Below are 21,224 nucleotides of genomic sequence, written 5' to 3' on the forward strand. Positions count from 1 at the left end.
CAAAATAACGTTAATAAATATATTCCTCCAAGCCCTTAGGAAAACTGGCAGAAAATGAGCAATGATTTGATTTGTATTGCCTCTTCATGTTGCATTCTTTTATCGTGACAATGCATTCATGGCACAATAGACACACCGGTTTATTACCTGTAGCTGCTGGCAAAATAAATAAATACCTGTCAGTCATTTGTTGTGGAACTGGCAATTTCCACAATCAACTTTTTGTCTCTTTAGCTTAATATCAAATACAAACTTAATTACAATTTATCCAAACCATAGTAACAGAATAAAGGGTAATTATCTACTGTTTAATACAAGTTTAAGTACAGAAACTTCTAGAAATTTTTTTTACTTATTGTGCTATTGTTGTGTGGTGTTTGCTGCCCTCTACTGGGTTGTTTGTATAACTACACACTACAAACATGTCACAAGCTACCTGGCTGCCTGCTGCTTATTCCAGCAAAACCTTTATCTATTTTGCTGTGTTTTTGGTATGTCTGGTTTAGTTTTGGTGGAACTGAAGTCCCAGTTCTAATAGTCACAGTTTGCCACTGATATCATCAGTATTAAATTGAGACTCTTTCATAACCAATTAAAAACTCCTCGAAGTAGTTTTAACTTACTGATTGATTGCTCTTCATTATTTGGATTAAATTTATTTGAATAAAAGTTACTGACTATGTATTCTCCATGCAGATCTTTTAAATACTGCATTATCAATTCTGAAATAGCATTCTCTTTATATTCTACAATATTTTAACTTTGCTTGATTTTTTGCATGCTGTTCAGTAGTTGTGAAGTAGTTGAATCAGCATCTAAACCAAGTGAACATGGAAGCAGCGCTTTCACATTAACCAACACTCTGATCTCATTTACATTGAGCCATTTCATCCATCTTGGGCAGACTGATCTAGACAAAAGCTACGTGTCAAGATCACTACAAACCATCTCCCACATGGTTTGAGATGTGTGATGTGGGGGTGGGGATGGGCATTAATAAGCCTAATAATAAACCTGTGAAGAAGAGATAACTTGCATCTTTTTATGGTGTGTGTGTCGGTGTATGTGTGTGTGTGTGTGTGTGTGTGTGTGTGTGTGTGTGTGTGTGTGTGTGTAATCAGAGGAAAGGGAGGAGATTCAGCCTTTGACATGATGAACAGAAGAGGAAGTCATAAACTTTGAAGACTGTGGCTGCATTAACCTGAAAAAACCAGTACACTTGCTTTGTTTTTTGCTCGTCACTTTCATTATGATAAAAATCTATGTATACTCTTTTCTTCTCTCTGGTAAGTTGATCTTGTTTTATATTCTCTGTATTTGTACCAAGCGTAGCTTATGTATAAATTCTGCAACTGTCAGATGATTTTCTTTATTTGTTTGCTAAATTAGTCACTGAGTGATTTACTTTTTCAAAAAAGTGAAGAGTTGCCATCACAAAAAATTAAACTGATGTGCATATGACAATGACAGAAAATGTTTCCTTTATTTTCACTTGTAGCTCTGAGTTTTGTGGAGGTGAAGCCTCTCGACATAAAGGGACGTGTTGGGCAAAATGTGAAATTCAAATGCTCAGACTGGAACACTTGGACTGATGTAAAATCTAATGTTAAGTACCTCTGTAAGAGTCCATGCTCAGAAGACAAACACATCATCATTAAAACAGCATTTGAAGAGACTAAACGTAAGAATCAAATAGAATTAACTAACAGTCCAGAAGGTTTATTGGTAACCTTCACTAATCTCCAAAAGTCAGACTTTGGGAAATATTATTGTGGAGTAGAGAGATTTGGACCTGATGCATTTATAGAGGTGAATCTTCAAGTTACAGATGGTAAGTTTATGCTCTTCATTTTTTTTATTTTAAAATTACCACGTCTTTGTCACAACGTAATAACTCTCCACATAGTTGACAGATTAATATATACATTAATATTTATTTACATTAATTTACATTAATATATATATGTGTCTTTTATTTTCAGCTGAGTCTCCCAGTCCCACGACAACTCCAGAAACAGTCATTGTTGGTTTTACTCCCACATTTGTTGTTACAAACATCCACACAGTGCCTTCAAGCAGCCCAGACTCTATTACTGATCTACTGCCTACATCATTCAACATCCATCCTGCAACAACAACAACAGCATCTACACTAGGAGCTGGTATGAAATGCACTCACACACACACACACACACACACACACACACACACACACACACACATGTTTAATGTATAATATATATTTTTATGCACTTATTTTCATTTAAATAATGAATGAGAATAATATATTTCAGTAACAGTAGGTTACAGTTGCCCCTAAACCTGAATTAATGATGTCTGAACTTAATTTTGACTTTTTTTCCTCTTCTTTTTATGTGATTTCAGATCACTCAGAAATGAAGAGTATTCACTTTTCTATACATACACTGTAAGAGGATGTTGTCGTAGATTTTATATTTTGCCCATACATCAAAAGGAGAAAGTCAACAGGAGTCCAACATGTCTTACGCTTAAACTGGTTTAATAGTACTTGGCCAACGATAATGAAGAAATGATCAGTACACCCTTTGTCAAGATGTTCCCTTCAGTTCTGGAGTTTCAGTCCGCCGGGATAGTCTGTAAAAACTAGGGGTGTAACGATTCAGTCATGCGCCCGATGCATCAGACTTTAATGTGTAAGATACAAGTGCATTGGTTCGGACGGCCTGTATTGGTAAAAAGCTGAACATGAATCGGAAACAAATCGATGCAGCACTAGCATATCAATACATCATTAGGATGCACATACGTTTAATTTTGGCATCAGGGAGCTGCCACTGTTAACTTTTCTCCATCTTCTCTCTCCCACTGTCTCTGCCTACACAAAACAAGCGCTCCCTCCTCCCTCTCCTGTGTCTCCTCTTCATTTAATCTAAACAGTCGGCGCTGAAAACAGTGACAGAAGTGACATTGTACCATGTTGCACCACCAAACTTTCATAACATGCAAGTGTAGAATAAGTTTTAGTTCTATAAGAAAGATGAGAAATGCTGCTGCATGTTGGACAGCAGAGAACAGAGACACGAGTCTGAGCTACAGAGACGTCATGTCACTGTGAGAGCAGGTAACACTTCACTGTTCCTCTACACTGATCAAAACCACAGCACTCTTCATATGAAACACAGCAGCACATCATCTTACTGCAGAAATACTGATATTTTAAATAGTTTTAAATTTTCTCATTTATCTCATCTCATTTACACAAGAGACTCATAATAAGATATAAACATCACTGTAAAGTCTCCCTCTCTGTCTCTAATGTTACTATATTTAGTAAAACTATCAGGATTTTTTGGTAACTAACAGCACTCTACAAACATAGCATTAATTGAATCAAAATGTAAAGACTGACACCTTCCCTTGTCTTGTATTGCATCGTACCATATTGTATTGTATCGTATCACTGAACATGTATTGAGATACGTGTCGAATCGTCTCAGTCAGTGAGATACACACCCCTAGTAAACACAGATAAGGTCATGATGAACCTGTGACCAAATAAGGTCAGACCCAACACATCTACAGCATATAGAATTAGCTTGTTGGTCTGCAAATCCAAACATGGGAATTATGAGTACACAAGGTCTGAGAACACAGCTTAGCACCCTTTCCTCACGTTCTTCACAGGATCAGTGATATGATAACAGGTACATCTGCTCCTTTCAGAGAGACAAGAAAAACACCTCTCCAACCTTAACCACCAAAGCAACGCTGTCAGGTTGTCCCCTTGTTTATTGGAAAGGAGAAGAAGCTGCATCTACTGTCCAGAAAAGAGACAGTATCTCTGTCAAGAATTAGTGGGGACGCCAAACCTTTGTATGATACCTTAACTTGGAAAATGGCCAAACAGATGTGAGAAGCATGCTTGAGTTAAAAGTGTGATTAACCTGTTTATCTGTCTTCTTTTCTCTCTTTGAACAGGAAGCGCAGTGTATTTAATTGCAGGTTTCATTTTTATTATAACCTTACTGGTGGTCCTGCTGATGCTTACCATGAAGAAAAAAACAAGTAAGACACACACCAACTGTATATGATGTTGAGTCATTATTGGTATAGATGACAATTAAATATTTTGACCCCCAAAACATTTTGTTCTAAATCTAAATGTGTAATCATATAGAATACACAATGACATGTTTTGTGAGGTCACAGTTTGCCTTGCCAGGCAGCTGGATTTTTTTTTTATGTTATCCGTTTGAGTATCTACCAAAAGTGGTGCAGCCAATCAGTGTCCAGGGAGGCAGCTACGGGCATAGTTTTAGATATGACGACAGTGAGAAGCATCCATGGTAGTGCTGGTTCATCCAATCAGCTACCGAGTGTTTTTTTGAAAGCACCTGCCCTTTTCCAAACCATTTTCCAAACAAATTCCCAGATGGTTCTGCGTAACAAACTGTCTGACGTGTTACGTTAGATCACAGTGACCCCTGACAACCAAATTTGAAGAAATTCCCACAAGGTGTTCTTGAGCTATCATGTTCACACTAATGGGATAGACAGATGGACAACCCGAAACATAATGCCTTAATGCACCATGGCTTTTGCCAGTGTAGAAGCATAAAAAGATGCCTCTGTTGTACTCTGTCTGATCGGCCCCAAGAGTTTATCCAAACACCTTTATGTAATCAAATAAATAATGTTTCCTTCTATGCTTTTCAGGGGTTGTTATCACCCAACAAGAAGATGCAAGAGAGGTGAGTTTTGCCATTTTAATCTTACAGTAAACTTTGTGTAGATCTGTGTTTGAACAGTTATTTCCTCCTGTCTGTTGTTCACGCTGTTTAGGACTGAATAGATCACCTCAAGGTTACATTATAGGAGACAGCACTATTATTCCCCAAGAGGTTTTTCTGGTTTAAGCCACATTTCAGAAGGACTGAAATATTCCAAATACAAATTTGGAGGAGCCTTGTTGCCATCCTATCATGAGAAGGTCGACCCAGTCTTAATATATTGAAAGCCTCACACGCATTGATATGATTAACATTAACAAGAATAAAGCAAAAACTATATTTCCAAGTCAGTGAGGTATTTATTTTGAAAATCTTGTCTGATCTGGTTTGAGTTATGGATTAGATTACCTTGTTTGCTAAACTCAATCCAGACAAATGTCACTGGTCCTCATCACAAAACAACTGAGATGATTTCTAGTCCCTGTTGAGTCAGCCAAGCCAACTTGAGCTAACATTCAAGCTTCCTAAAAAATGTGAGGATTCCCAAACTGAAAGAAAATACCAGCAATAAAACCCACAACTGCTATGTCAGCTCAGTCTTGCTCTAATTAAGATGACTATCTTTATAGTAATATCATTATTCTTGGTCAAATGTGTCATCAAAGTAGTTCCACTTTTTTTTATCCACCACTTTTTTTACTTACACACACACACACACACACACACACACAAATTATCTATATAGTTTTAGATATTTAAGTTTCTTTTTAGCTTTTTTTTTTGGTCCAACAGAGTGAATGTTGTCATCGACATACTGACACAATTTGATGACAAATTAAGTTGTGTACACACCATGTTTGCTGTACTAAAGTTACTAAAGGAGAGTTGGAATGTGGGGTGTTGGTGTTGTGTTGAAAACCCAGACCCTTTGTACCGAGATTAAAATATTATTTACTGCCCTTAATGAAAACAAAAAACTTACATGTGACATCTATGTCCCGCTGTCAATATCTGTATCTTAAGATACAGATTAGACTTCACTGAGCCCCAGGGAGGGAAATTCTCATGTCTACATATCGATGTGGATTCAAACTGCAAAATTATAATTGCAAAAAACATTTTTTAGATGATGCCTTGAACTCTGCAGAGAGGACAAAATAACTACATGTTCCAGCTGACATCTTAGCAGTGGCACTTTGTGGTTTTCTCTGCTTTAGAGGCACCATTCAAAGCTTGTGACTGTTCATCATATACATGTCTCATTTCACTCTTCATCTTCTCTTATTTTGTTTTGTTTTGTTTTGTTTTTTTTGCTATTTTCCAGTTACTTTGAAAATGTGCTACATTTGTAATTGTCTTTCAGTTTCAAATAAATAAAAATAAATTAACTAAAGTTGTTGTGCTCTTACAGGCTCTTACTCGTGCAGGTCCTGATGGAGTCTATCAATCACTCCAGCCATTTAAGAATGAAGTCTACAGCACTCTCAACCCCACCGAAAGGGTAGGGTACTACACAGCTATATGATAACTTGAATGATCATTGCATTACTGTCATAAGTACAAACAACAACAACAACAACAACAACAACAATAATAATAATAATAATAATAATAATAATAATAATAATAGTATTGTTTCATTTTGCTATAAATAAAAAAATAACCTTAACTTTCCCTTTTTCCCTGATATAAATTTGGTCCTTTTTACAAAGAGGTGTGTCTCACAGTACATAAAGTATGGTGCACAGTGTCTGTCAGTTAAAGCTACTACAAGAACTTTCATGTTTTGTTGATTTTGGAGCTCCCTGTGGACACAAGGGGTAGTGTTTCCACTGTAATAACCATAAAGTATAATGTCAAAAATAAAATGATCTAAATAAAAGTAAGATTCTTTTTAACTAGCTGTCATACCACACACTGTAACATTTGCTAGTTCGTGGGAAAACAGGGACACCAGGAAAAACATTTCTAAAATATTCAGAAGATATGGGTATATATTTAAAAATATGTGGGCCTAGTTTAATTTCTTATATCATATTCAACAGCTGTGTGGGTGTGCCATTTGAGCACAGCGAGTGCTTTAATTAATTTGTAGCACAGAGCACCATGAAATTAAACACCTCTAACCATTACTGCAGTTATTACACTAACTTGGGGCTCTGTGAACAAAGGATGAAAGGTGTCAAACTGAGGTTCAACAGGTGGTTCACTGTGGCATTTAAAGTCTCAGACAAAACTCTGTGTGAAGCCCAAACTATTTATTAGACCGAGTATGTCTGACTATGCAACACGCACCATGCCAGCCTTCCTTCTTCTTTCACTTCTGTATTAGCAGCGCGTTTCTGTATAAGCAGCGCCATTTTGTATATGTTGCACATATACAGGCATCAGTAGTAGAAGCAGGGTACTTCCTTCATTGGGTATGGTTTGTGAGGTTGTGTGTGTCTGAACACACAGACATGTGGATGCAAGTGTGAATACACACTTTAAATTAATGGCATCGGTCATAACACTCACAAAGGCTCCTTCATGTTTATGACAGGTGTCATGACATGGTAATTACAGTGTAATGACAGTCTTATGCACACCCTTTCAAAAAAAAGTTTTATCTAAATCTTAATAAAAGGTATATTCTTTTAATTTGGTACAAGCCTAATAGCATAAATCAAACATGCTCCCACAGAGTGCTGGTCCTGATGAAGTCTACCAATCACTCCACCCATTTACTAAGAATGAAGATCAAGTGTAAAGCACTCTCAACTCCAGAGGAAAAAGGTATGGCACTTATCACAGCTATGTCACAACGACAGCTTTGCATGATCATTGCATGGAGGGGGCGGGGGGGGACTATTATACAGTGCATGGCCTGATGGAGTGTACCAAATACTCCACCCATCTACAAAGACAACTTTGATTGATTTGATAATCGGCTGAGTGGTCTACACTGTACCACATTATGTGATTAAATATTGATCCGATAAATGTCACTGAATGTGTCACCTCCTCACATTGGGCCTCATGCAAGAACATTTTCTTGTCTTAAATTTCTCTTACTTTTTTGTGCAGGGCTCGTACCAACATGTTACATCAGATTCAACAAATGCTCATAACTACAGAAAACCATGTAAATGATCCACCTGTGTGTATTTGAGTGCACCTGCATGAGACTTGTAAATTAGCATAATTCACACCCAACAATTCCATATAAGGCTACACTTCCTGTTCCATATGTCAGAAAGTGTTCATTCATGAAAATGACATCAAAGAGAAAACTTCATGACTTTGGAGTTTGATGTCCTGCTTTCAGAGATCCATAAAGGAAAATCTGTCATTTTAACAGCATCAGCAGTGAAATTAAAGGACCTGCTAAAGCAAAGAAACAGGAAAAGCGAGTGCTGTTAATGCCGTGTTACCGGATTGCCGGACTGTCACTGAAATAAAGAGGAAACGTCTCGATATGAAAATGACTTAAGAAAAGAAAAAAAAGGAGGAGAGGGTTATGGGGAGGTTTTCATCACAGAAATAGAGGACAGAATAAGTGAGGATGTTCGCCTGGACAGAGACTTCAAAAACCTGCATGTGCAGATATACAACCAATACACCTGACAGCAGGTCATAATAGGTCACTGAATGAATGATGAGAGTAAATTTACAACACAACACAAACACAATAATGTGGACATAATTATGAAGTGTAATTTATTTTTCAAAACCAAAATGTCTTCATACTAATGAAATATACAGTCATTAGTGAAAAACCTCAGTTTGGATACCAGCAGAATGAAAGCACATGACTCTACGACAGGTCTGGACTGCTCAGAAATTGTGTTTGTATCTGAAAGAAAATAAAAAAAATTGAGAAGTTCTCTTAAATCACTCATTTGCACCACTTAAGAACAAATCTGTTCGTATGAATGGTTCTTGCATGAGGCACAGTGTTCTCTTTCTCTTAGCCAACATGAATCTTTTCTTTGTTTCTTTCCTCAGAATGCTGTTCTGGATATGGATACAAGCAGCAGCTCTTTCATTTGGATTTATTCAAATTAGCACACACCTATGCATACTTGTTTTGCATGCATGTTTCGTACTTGGATTTATGCCATGTGGGAAAAAAATCTGAAAAAATGGGCAGATGGGCAGTGATAGTCCCAGCAACTGTTAAAATTACATGTTGCAGTGAAAAAAAATAAAACCAGTCCATACAGTAATCAAGAACAGGAATAACAACCATCAGTGACAACACACAAACAGACAAACAAACAAAAACAACTCAAATATGCAGATAATAATCTATCTAGTTAGTGTCATGGTTACAGTTCTGACCACGTTTTAACCAGGACTTGAATGCTTTAAAGTCTTGATTTCGGTTTAAAGTGGTAGGCCGTGCAAGACTGCTCAGTGTCCGTTGAGATGCTAGAAAGACAGAAGCAGCCGCACCAGGAAGTAACGAGTGACTGCTGAGTAGATTTGTAAAATGTTCTGGTTGTGTGATGTTTCCACCACGCTGAAGGAAAGTCTGAACAGCACGTTGGAAGAGAAGACAGAGTAAAGAGTAAAGCCGTGTTGAGGTGTGTGTCTTTGCTGCACGCTGCTCCCTGGAGTGAGAAAAAGCCACTATTGCTGTCTAGTTGACTAGTACTGTCTAGTACTGCCTGGTGCTGTCGAGTAGAGTCTAGTCTACACTGCATGTACAGTATATACTGTTCTTTGAGTAACCTACCTACACTGTTAAATCTGTTTAATCACATTACTGTAAAGCTGGAAGTTGATAGTAAGTGCAGAAAAGCACAGGAAAAGTACAGAAAGGGGTAAAGATATTTTTCTTTTTTTGCTTCTATTGTGATTTTTGTAAAACCCTCAAAATTACAGTTTTAATGCTGCTTTGTTTTTCAAGGGCAGTCTGGAAAAATAAGAACCCACTGGGTAATTTTGTTCTGTGTCGGTCTCATCATTTTTGATCCAGCCACATGAATGTAACAAAAATGGGTGGAGGCTGCTAACTTTGTAACTTTTTTTTTTCTTTCCTCTTTATTCACCAGTGTGGCTAACATTAGTTGTGCCACCGCCCCCCCCCCCCCCCCCCGTAGACAGAAACTGACGCCTGAGACCGAGAGGTCCTGCAGTATGACAGCATGTATAATCGCTGCATGCATAAAAGTTAAAGCTGTACTAAACGGTAAGCAGTGTCTGATTTCCCTGAAGTTCTGGCGATTGGCCCTAACAGTTCTACCTAACTTTTCTCACATGTTGTCAAACCTTGAGAGTTGAAAGCAAATCCAATATCCTTAGTTACACGATATAAAAGCCTGTACTGTCTCTAGTTCAGCATCTTTTATCCTCACTTCAAAAGGGTCTGTGGTTTAGATTTTTTTGGATTGACAAACACATAGCGACAGACACATAGCAACTGTTTTTTCTTTTCTTTGTCGCATTCAGTGTTAGGCAGGAAGTGTGAAGACAGCGCATCATCTTGGCCGAGCGGTCTGTTAGTTTGGCAGCTGCCACAAAAAAAACAGTTTTGTCAGCACACATCTGCAAACCAACTCCTTTGCAAAGTTTAGAGATACTAGGGCTACTACTATTGATACAACAACAACAACAATAATGATTCAAAAGAAATGAGAATAAGAATAAAAGTAAGAATAATATTACTAAGGTAGAATTTTTGCCTATGGATGAAATTAGATGAGTAGTGTGTGATGTTTTTCACCAAATGGTCAGATTAATTTTAAAATCACTTGTTTGTATGACACGATTCTTTTTACTCTAACAATACAGTAATAATTATAAAGACTGCAGACCACAGACTTTGTCACCTTTGTTTTATTCCCTTTGAATTCATATCACAATGACATATCAAAAAAGAAGGAAAATGTAAAGTGTAAAATAATTAAATTTTCTGTAGGAACACTGTGAATGTTTTTTATTTTTAAGTTTAAGTGCATCTAGACACGCTAACAGACTTTACTTGTATGTGGTTTTGCACACTTGCGGCTGCTGAGCTGTGGTGGTTTTTTAGTGTCAAATTCACACCCCAACGTCAGTTTTCCTGTCTGTTCAAATGCTCAATAAATTGTCATCCTATTTCATTGATAGGGTTTCCTGTGTTTTTAGACACAAACACAGTCTTACACCTTCTGCTCCATGTTCTGTCTGCCCATATTTGTGAGTGTGTGTGCATGTTTAAAGGAAAGGGAGGAGCTTCAGCCTTTGAAAGGGTGAGAGGACAGGGAAGTTACAAAGATTGTAAAGACTGTGGTCGGTTTGACCTGATAATTCTTCTTTTTGTTCTCTACCCGTCATTTTCACTATGATAAAAATCTACATGTACTCTTGTCTTCTTTCTGGTGAGTTTATCTTTTTTATATTCTTTGTATTTGCACTGACAGTAGCTGGTGTATAAATGCTGCAGCTGTTAAATTATTTTGTTTCTTTGTGAATAAATCTTTAGTCTTTTAGTTTTGAAAGAAAGTGAACCTTGCTGTCTCAAAAACTGAAATGGATCAGTTTGGGGGAGGGTGGGGGCTTGTGCATATTTTAATTTATTTATGCATTGTTGATTATAACAAATAATGTTTCTTTTCCTTTCCTTTCCTTTTCACTTGTAGCTCTGACTTTTGTGGAGATGAAGCCTCTCAACATAAAGGGACATGTTGGGCAAAATGTGACATTCAAATGCTCAGACTGGAACACTTGGACTGATGTAAAATCTAATGTTAAGTACCTCTGTAAGAGTCCATGCTCAGAAGACAAACACATCATCATTAAAACAGCATTTAAAGCCACTAAACGTAAGAATCAAATAGAATTAACTAACAGTCCAGAAGGTTTATTTGTTACCTTCACTAATCTCCAAAAGTCAGACTTTGGGAAATATTATTGTGGAGTAGAGAAATTTGGACCTGATGGATTTATAGAGGTGAATCTTCAAGTTACAGATGGTAAGTTTATGCTCTTCATTTTTTTTATTTTAAAATTACCACGTCTTTGTCACAATGTAATAACTCTCCACATAGTTGATAGATTAATATATAATGTGTATGTTAATTTCAGCTGAATCTCCCAGTCCCACGACATCTCCAGAAACAGTCACTGTTGCAAGCAGCTTCACAGTGTCTTCAAGCAGCTCAGTCATTAATACTGATATGTCTACATCATTCAACATCCATCCTGCAACAACAACAACAGCAACTATTACATCCGCAGTACAAGGAGCTGGTATGAAATGCACTTGCATATATATTACTTATATACGTTACATGTATTTTGACATTAATTAGTCCAGGGCTTCACATATGTGGTGAAATATAACATAATGAAACTGCAACTGCATGCTTGATTGATGAATGGCATGAATATATTTAACTTAGAAATTACAGTGATTGCAAATGAACAAAGGATTTCATATTACCAGATTCTTACAACATGATTATTATAGCCAGGAGAATTCACAATAGCAGTATTATCCTGATATCTCATGAGTTAGCAGTCAAGTTTGTATTTAACTTTTTCTTTAATTGCATTTAGTCTCTTTTTTGGAAAATGAATTACACTCAAAATATGAGCATAGGGATGTTGAAAAAGAGTCTGTAACCATATCTTTAAATTATTTAAGAGCATACAGTAAGATCATGTGTGTATTAGTAACAAGATATCAATATTTTATTTTTTAAATATCATGGTTATCGTCAACACTAAAAATGAAGAAAGACAGAAGAACAGAATCTTAACTGCACTCTGAAAAGTTGTTGGAATGATAACACAATAGACTTAATTTCAGGAGCCCAGCCATTGCTGATATGACATAAACTGATTCATTCCTGCCACCCTCACTTTTTTTTATACTGGCAACAGTTACATCCAAATTTGGTCTTCTTCAGTTCTCAGTACATTCAGGTCATTTATCAAGTAAGTATACACACTTAAAAAGTTTCAGACTATTAAAAGACTCAGTTGTAGCAAAGAGGATGTGAGGAGCAAACTGTGTTTCATACTGCCCGTTATGTTTTTTTTTTTTTTTTTTTGCCTGTCTTCCTCTTTCTCTGGCCAGGAAGTATACCATATTTGATTTTAGGTGTCACTGTTATAATAACCGCACTGGTGGTCCTACTGATGCTTCTGAGGAAAATGATGAAGAAACAACTGAGTAAGACCCCCGACCACCCACACATATTGCACAATTGTGGAAACATCTGTAACCTCAGCCTCCACCTGATTTATTGACAAGTTTTGTTGCATATGTTTTCAGAAGTTGAAGGAGAAGAAGAGGATACACGAGAGGTGAGTTTCCTTTAATTCAGCTGTGAAACCATGTGGAGGGCTTTTGGTTTCTGTTGGCTCTGCCACGGAAGCCGCTCGCTTGAAGTGCCTACAAATACACAACCTCAGCCTGTGTGAGGCTCAGTGCCGGGTTGCATAAACCACCTCAACTTTTAAGCTAAGGGGTTCACTTAGGAGTGTTGCAAAAAGCCTGTTACTGTAGTAATAGAGCATGTGGACATGGTAACGCTTCATTCAGCATTCTATAATTTTACCAGACAGCATTGTAACCCTCTTTTCTTGAATGTTGTTGTTCCCCATTTCTTCCACGCTGTGGGTAATTATACAATATTTCTTTTTTTCTCTTCATTTAATTTTCACCAACATGGCAAGACAGAACAAAACGCATCCCAACTTAGGGGTACAGCAACTTCTAATCACTGTTATGCACGAGGCACTCCCTTGTGTATCATTCATACCAATCACCACAAATACAAGGGCAGATAGGAACCAATTAGCTCATAACCAAGGTAATACAATGACTCCACTTAAACACCACACATGAACACAACTCAATAATAAGTAACTCAATAATGTAACTCAATAATTATGAAACTATTGCTATTTAAATATAAATAATGTATCCAGTAATAAGTAATAACTTAAGCAATAAAAATAACCCAAAAATTTAATGTGTACAGTAATTAGAGTTACAGTATTGCTGTCAGTTGTTTGTTTGTTAGCTTAGCTGAAACTTTTAAGTAGCCATCATTAGCTAACTTCTCCAAAATGGACAACAAAGAGAAAGAAAAAGAAGATGAAGTAATTAAGAAATCTGAAAACGTTACTGTGACAGCATAAAATGAGATATCCTGACACTGACAAAAACTCATGTTAATATACCACAGCCCAGCAAAACGCCATCCAACTCATAGGTTCATATAACTGGAGAAATTGGAAAATACTGCAAATCTGCTGTGTACAGGTTGTGAAACAAGTAGACATACAAATCCATCACATAAGAATGTCTGAGCCTCCAGAGAACGATCATTGTTGCTGCTGATGGAGAGCTAATGTTAGCTTGAGTGGGAGGCTGCTGGAGTTCAGCCGTAACGTTACAATACAGCAGCGTCAATCTAAATTTCAGCCTAGCTTAGATCAACAGTTGTCTGTTAACAGGTTTTGTTAATTACAGACAATGTCAAGCCTAACCATACCTGGTAATTCAATATTAGTAGTCCAGTTCATGATCTCTGACTGATTAGCCTTAATTTATTAAGATATCCCAATGGGATTTACAGTTTTCTATCCCCAATAAGACGGTGCAGCCTGACATTTTGGCAAAGTACCCCTGTGTGCCAGTCTGATGTATATGAGACAGTTGTGTTATTGTTAATGTTTGGCTAACAAGCTACAAAGTTGCTAGTGCTAACGTCAAATCAACACTCTAACTAGCAAGTTGCACATCCCTCAAAGTGTCTAGTTGATTTTCTCTTCCTGAAAAACATGCCTTCCACAAATTATTTCACTGTTAAGGGACTGTTATGGGTTACTAAGAACCATCTAGCAACATATCAAGTAATACTGCTGTAGCTAAGGGCAAGTACTGAAAGATTAAAGGCTTTTCCCTTAAATCACTTTATGGAAATCCTTAAGGTGATTTTATGCAACTCATTTTTTCCTCAGGCATGCTTAGATGACATTTTAAGGGGAACCTTAGCTTAAGTGTATTTATACAGCCAGACACAGGCATTCCTTTCTCATTTCTAACCTTAATGCTGTTTATGAAACCTTCAATTTGTGAATTTGGGGTTAATAGATACAAAGAACACCTAGAATATCTGGTCTTTGACAAAAACAAAACGTTTTTTAGGTACAAAAAAACTTCGCTACTATTTGTAGGATGAGGACAGAAGCTGGTACTCATAAAATCTTTTCATCTGAGTGTTCATCATGCACCTTTTCAGCTAATTGAGGAGGACCAGACGAGCCACTGAGGTGTGAAACTAAAGACCCCAGCAGCCATGAGTGATCAGCAGATCAGAGAGGCAGTGTAGCCTCTGTAGCCCACATTTATTTTAAGAAGATTTTGCTAACAAATTATATTCAAAGTCAAATGATTTGAGGGAATTTTTGAAAATGAATGGGGACAAGATTTGGGAGGTTTAGTTTTATGTTTAATTTATTAAAAAAAAGTCCACTACAGCAGACAATATTAATGAGAATATTGGCCAAAGAAGTGGTTACAACCAGGTGCTCCAACAGTAGAAGATTTGTTAAAAAAATAAAAATATGAATGAAATCCACATAATAAATGAATATTTTGTATAAAAAGGCAAACAGAGAAATTTAGGAGAATGTGGTCAAACTGAATTCCCTGCATCATCTCACAGAAACCTTACCTGTTTTAGCTGAAATTGATCATGTGCGACCTCATTTTGTTTACATAAAGTATGAAAGGTAGAGCAATAGAAGGAAAACATGCTTTATTTAGACAAATCTTAAAAGGACAGTGCCCCCCAAAATCAAAAATAGATGTTTTTCCTCTGGCCTGTGGTGTTATTTATCCATCTAGATTTTTTTGAGGTACAGAAGTTTGGAGATATCGGCTGTAGAGATGTCTGCCTCCTCTCCGATACGCTGGGACTAAATAACACCGAGACCGAGGGCAATTCACAGACTACTTGAAAAACACTATCATCATCATTGTCAGCTTTTAATACTAAAAAATAGAAAAATAGATTTGAGCACTAAATTAATGTTTTCAGTAGTAAGGTCAAGATTGTCAGATTAAATTTTAATTTGATGCATGAACTCAAATTGTAACCGTTGCCCCAAAGACATACATAAGTCAGTCTGCATTTTTGCAGAAGCCTTGGCTAGTATTGTAAGATTTGAATTAGGCCTGTTTGAATTGAATTAAAAGTAATTTTACACAACATTTTGTATGTCATTATACTATTTCAAACCAAATAAAAAAAAAAAAAAAGAAGAAAAGTATGTGAACTTTTGGGACTGTGAGCTTTGAATTATTATTATTATTATTATTATTATTATTATTATTATTATTATTATTATTATTATCATTATTATTATTATTATTATTATTATTATTATTACAAAAAAAGAAGAACCTCAGATGTTGCAAGATGATTATCTAGTATCATCAGTCTGTCTTTACAAAGCTAAACAAAAATTCTCTGGTCACAACCTTGACAGCAGTCTTGGAAATCATAATGTGGGATTTTAATGCATCACAAAAAAAAGTGGGAGTAAAGATGCAAAGAAACAACCTGTTTTCAGGTGATAACACAGTTTAATGATGAAAATGATGGAGCAGCAATGGTTATTCCAGCAGCATCATGTGTTAAAGTAAAACATGCAAGTCCACACTGGTGCACACTTTGTCTGCAATTTCAAACATGGCGACAAACATGAAAATTGTGAACTGTTCAGTTAGCAACATTGGGGTTCATTGCCACAGCAGTGACTCACAGCTGTATCCCTCTATTGATCTCTTCAAGACGGTCCATTGCGATAACCCACACAACTGTCTTCTTGACAGTAATTGGGTGTCTTAAATTACCTACAGCTCAATTCAAACGCATCAGAAGTTATCAGTATCGGTCCAGACACTGCAAATACACAGGTCAGAACAAACTGTGCCTCCTTATCTTGCAGTATCACTTCAGTAACAGCAGAACAGAAGAAATCTTGCTGCCATCTTCAATAGAAGATATCAACAGTGTGTAATTAGGGTGACCTGCCTTTACTTTGAAGGCTCTAAAGCTCAGCAATTACAACCCCAGTCAGATCACATGAGCACCTTCAAAACAAGTTTTTAAGTCTCGTGTGCAATTATTTTCATTATTCTATTTTTTTATTTTTTTTATTTTATCTTACTGTAATTGAGTCCCATTTCCTATAGTGTCAATAATGTTTTAAAGGCATAATAAGCAACATTTTCCTTAAAGGGACAGTTCATTCTAAAAAGGAAATACAAACAGGGCAAATCTCTGCAGATACAGCCACCACCACACACTTCTAAGGGGTCACAAGTGAAAATGTTTTCTTTTTTTTTTGTTTTTTTGGTGCCAGAAGCCGAGTGTCATTTAGTCCCATTATGCTGGAGAGGAGGCAGACATCTCCACAGATGATATCTCCAAAACTCTGCAGTTTAACTAAAAATAGCACTACAGACCAGAAGAAAACTGTTTTTTTTTTATTTATGGGTGAACTGTTCCTTTAAAAACTATGTGTAGATTCATATAAGCATAATCCCCTTCAATTGTCACTTATGACCCACTAGAAGTCTGCAGTATTGTCTGTATCTGCAGAGATCCTGCTCTCTGTCTGTATTTCCTTATTTTCTCATTATTTGTTGTGCCCTGGACATTTTGCCAACCCAAACTGTCTGTATTTGACATGTTCATTTGATTCTTATGTGTTTACTAACAGCTTGGACAAATCCTACTGATTCTGGCTTTAAATTTTTACTGTGTATTATTTTCATTTGCTTGTTAGCTTGTTTCCATTTTGCTCTACTCAGTGTCTCTGACAGCAGTTTTTCTCATTTTTTTCTATTTTCTATTTTAAGGACGTTGAATATCACGAAATCAGACCTGTAGACGAGCAAACTGGGAGCCAAACTGCAGGCTTCTCTACCGTCGACTACTCTGCAGACCCAGACAGTCTGTACGCTAATTATTCCTACCACCAAGACACCGAATTAGCAGCTGAGAATGGTAATAACCATTCCAAAGATTGTTCTTTAACCTCAGCTTCCAGCTCTGGGATCAATCCAAACAGGGCATGTGCAGAGTTCAGAGTCACAGATCCCCAAAGTGACTTTCTGTACTCTGTTGCTCAACTACCCAAAGAGCAAATCGAACCCACGGGGCAACCTACACCAAATCAATTTGAAATCTATGAAAATGACTCTCTATTCCCTGGCTGAGCTTCCACAGGCAACCTGAATGTGGCTACAGTGGCCAAAATGAATAAAAATGAATTTTCTCAGTCGCAATGATTAATCTTCTTAATGAAACTGCATATTGTATGTAATATATGATGTAATATAAAACAGCTTATTCTATGAACTGAACACTCACTCGCTAACTGAAGGAGAGAATGAGTACACACCATTGTAACTGGTGTTGTCAAGCCAAAACAACAAATGACAAAGAAATTCATTCTTCAACAACTGTCATGTCCTTACAATATCGAATGTTCCAACATTGAAATAATACATGCCTCAAGACCATACCACACTGTGACAATATCCACTGTGATACTTGATCTTTATAATGTTGTTGTGGCATTATGGCATATAGCATTGTTTTCATTCTGCAATTGTACATATATAATTCAAACATCAATGCAAACCCAGATGCAAACAAATTTTTTGCACATTCAGGTCATGGCTGACTATTTTTATTTTATTTTATTTTGCTAAAGAAGGAAAGCAGAACAAGGAAGGAAGGAATAATACATTTCATACAACAAAAACTGCTGTGCACATCAGACTTATTGTTTAAAAAGAAACATTTTTTCAAGTTTTTATTTTTCTGGGTGTGTTTTAACATGATAAATATTATATTGTGGACTTTTTATTACGTCATTATTGAGTTTGAGTTTTTGATATTGTTGCACCTCTATTGATTAACAACACTGTTCACCAAATACTTTATGTGCTCAGTGTTAAAGAATTTAAGCTGCGGTTAAAATGGAAGTATGCACAGGTGGGAAGTAATTAAGTACATTTGTCAGGTACTTTACTTGAGTATTATTTTTTTTACCTTTACCCTACATTTTAAAACAAATATCTGCATCTTATATTTACAAAACACACCTGTTACTTTAGTGTTAATCCGTTTCAGGGGAATTATTGATTATTTTCATTTTGCATTTTTGCTTTCTGTCTTCCCAACATAAAGACTGATTTCAATTTAAATGGGACAGTAACACAGAAAAAAGAATCCCTTAGTTTATCCATCAGTTCAAAACAGAATAAAACACATAACAAGACAAAAAATGGCATAAATGACATAACAAGGTAAAAGGTACAAAAGGCGAAAAAGGACATAAGAAGACAAAAAAGACATGAAAACACGTAAAAAGACAAAAGTCTTGCGAGGCAGTTGGATAACTTGACACCTGGCAAGATGGATTCTTGTGTGATCTCGCAAATCTATTTGTGTGCACCAAAAATGGTGCAGCCAGTCAGCATCTGAGGAAGAACTACTGGCGTGCTTTTTAGATCAAACTCGGGGATATTAAACCTTTAAACAAGCAACCTCCTCGTGATTCAATTTTTTATTAAACATAGATGTCAACTCCATCAGATGGAAAATCTGAGTTGTTGACCTAAAAGTTGACAAAATGTAAAATTTTTTCATTTCACAGCATAGTCATAGTGAGTTGCCATTTTATTTTTTTGAAGTTGCTCAGAGTTCTTGTAATGCTAGTCAACATACACATTTTCAAACTATGATTCTTATTTAGCGTTGATTCAGAAGGGCTATGGAGTTGACATGACATAGTTGAGACATCTGATAGCAATTTTATTTCATAAATTTGTAAAAAAAAAAATAGAAAGTTTACCAACGCTTTAGGAGTATTCCTGCCTTTTTTAAACCAGGAAGTGAGGCAGCTACAAGTGTGGTTTTTAGGTGTGACAACAGCGAGAAGCGAAAAAACCCACCCATGCAAATCTATATTTTCTAGTAAGTCTGCTAGGGGGTTCAGTGGGCCCTTTGAACCAATCAAACTGCACCCAGGCTTTAAACCCTGTAAATATGGGATTTTAACATAACGTTCCTCTGTCCAGTCTTAAGCTTCTGTTGCTGATTATAATGAAAATCATCAAACTGCAAGGAAACCTCAACTTTAAAAAGTCCCAAAACTCTTCTGTCAAAGTGTCTTGGCAAGACACACTTGTTCAGGTAGACTTTGTCAGTCATTGTGTTAAAGTTACAGACGCTATTTGTCTGCTTTGTCACTTCATTGCTTCATGAAACTGGCATCATGTTAGCTACAGGTGCTCAGACTGAGAGTGCACAATAATTTATTCTCACTGAAATGATGTCCATGAAGCTCAGTGAACAAACTGAAATCTGCCTGTGATCCTGTTGGTGATATAGTCTGCAGTGTAAAGCTTGAAGAAAATACAAGAGATGTTTTATAAATGAGGAATCCTCAAGACTGTGTGGTTGACCTTGGAATATTCTTTTCTGACTCTTATCCTCACTAGTGCTCCAGATCTCTGACGAATTATGCACAGCGACGCATATTTCTTTCATTCTGTCTGCTTCCTTCCTTTGTGCTTTTGCCTGTGAACACACACACACATATGCACAAACACACACACTTAAATCTAAACACCATGCGTTTATTAGAGTCAGCAGGGAAGTGATGTAGCCATACAATAATAGTTGTGGTGCATCTGCATTTGCTACCATCATGCATCAAGAAGATCAGCGGTGGAGCTTCTGACTCCTCAGAGGAAGGCTTGCCTCCCCAAAGCGCCATTATACAGCCCACAATTGTTCTACTTTCACAACTCACATTGGACCGCTAAATGCAAACCTACTGCTATTCAAATGTGAGGCACTTTCAGCCCACTTGTGTTTCTCTCTTTAATATCAATAAACCTCAGATGCATTCTAACGTGAATTTAAAGTTGTTTGTGTTGTTATGAACTTTTACTCCTACAAGAGTTGGCCCTTTAGTAAACTGGTGTATTTTTATGCATTTGTTTCTTCACATGATTACATTACATTGATTTAAGCAAGCTTTGGAACTGAAATCTTTGAACTTTTGAACCTTAACCTCTGTTAACTTGTGGGAAATTGCATGAATCTCTTTGTACACAGTCATACACTGCACGTGGTTCTTTGCCTAACTTTGATTTGTGAAACACTTTGGTGTGCATCTGTATATAAAGGGTGCTATAAAAATAAAGTTATTAAATAAGCAATCTAAAGTACTGAGAGAATTGTTTTTTTTATGTTAAGTTGCACATTCATTAAAGGGATTGTTCACCCCAAACCAAAATTACATAATTTCCCCTGGCCTGTACTGCCATTTATCTATGTAGATTTTTTGGTGTGATTTGCAGAGTTTTGGAGATATCAGCCTTCTCATCTGCCTTCTCTCCAATATAATGTGACTAAATGGCACTCAGCTTGTGGTGCTTGAAGCTCACAAAAAATACATTTTAAAATTTCAAAACCAGTGTTTCTTTCAAAAATT

General features: G+C 36.6%; 2 protein-coding genes across 2 annotated transcripts; both read left to right on the forward strand.

The window, feature by feature from the left end:
* The first annotated feature begins 1,249 nt into the window (after positions 1-1,249).
* On the forward strand, positions 1,250-6,237 carry LOC146330933 (CMRF35-like molecule 1). The gene is made up of 5 exons (XM_084711867.1): positions 1,250-1,286; positions 1,499-1,831; positions 1,983-2,162; positions 3,961-4,047; positions 6,140-6,237. The coding sequence occupies exons 1-5, from the start codon at positions 1,250-1,252 to the stop codon at positions 6,235-6,237; spliced, it is 735 nt and encodes a 244-aa protein (XP_084567993.1).
* Positions 6,238-11,007: 4,770 nt separating this feature from the next.
* Positions 11,008-18,065, forward strand: LOC146330934 (uncharacterized). Its single transcript, XM_084714390.1, has 6 exons — positions 11,008-11,059; positions 11,321-11,653; positions 11,766-11,930; positions 12,763-12,858; positions 12,961-12,992; positions 17,569-18,065. The coding sequence occupies exons 1-6, from the start codon at positions 11,023-11,025 to the stop codon at positions 17,926-17,928; spliced, it is 1,023 nt and encodes a 340-aa protein (XP_084570516.1). The 5' UTR covers positions 11,008-11,022; the 3' UTR covers positions 17,929-18,065.
* Positions 18,066-21,224: the final 3,159 nt, after the last annotated feature.

Source organism: Lutjanus erythropterus, chromosome 3 (assembly GCF_056507025.1).
Source record: "Lutjanus erythropterus isolate fLutEry1 chromosome 3, fLutEry1.hap2, whole genome shotgun sequence".
NCBI lineage: Eukaryota > Metazoa > Chordata > Actinopteri > Lutjaniformes > Lutjanidae > Lutjanus > Lutjanus erythropterus.

Excerpts from the sequence above, each read along its gene's own strand:
- LOC146330933 (XM_084711867.1), top strand. The coding sequence starts at position 1,250 with ATGATAAAAATCTATGTATACTCTTTTCTTCTCTCTG. Across the intron at positions 1,832-1,982 it reads GAATCTTCAAGTTACAGATG|CTGAGTCTCCCAGTCCCACG; the intron begins GTAAGTTTATGC and ends TTTTATTTTCAG. Across the intron at positions 2,163-3,960 it reads AGCATCTACACTAGGAGCTG|GAAGCGCAGTGTATTTAATT; the intron begins GTATGAAATGCA and ends CTCTTTGAACAG.
- LOC146330934 (XM_084714390.1), top strand. The coding sequence starts at position 11,023 with ATGATAAAAATCTACATGTACTCTTGTCTTCTTTCTG. Across the intron at positions 11,931-12,762 it reads ATCCGCAGTACAAGGAGCTG|GAAGTATACCATATTTGATT; the intron begins GTATGAAATGCA and ends TTCTCTGGCCAG. Across the intron at positions 12,859-12,960 it reads AATGATGAAGAAACAACTGA|AAGTTGAAGGAGAAGAAGAG; the intron begins GTAAGACCCCCG and ends ATATGTTTTCAG.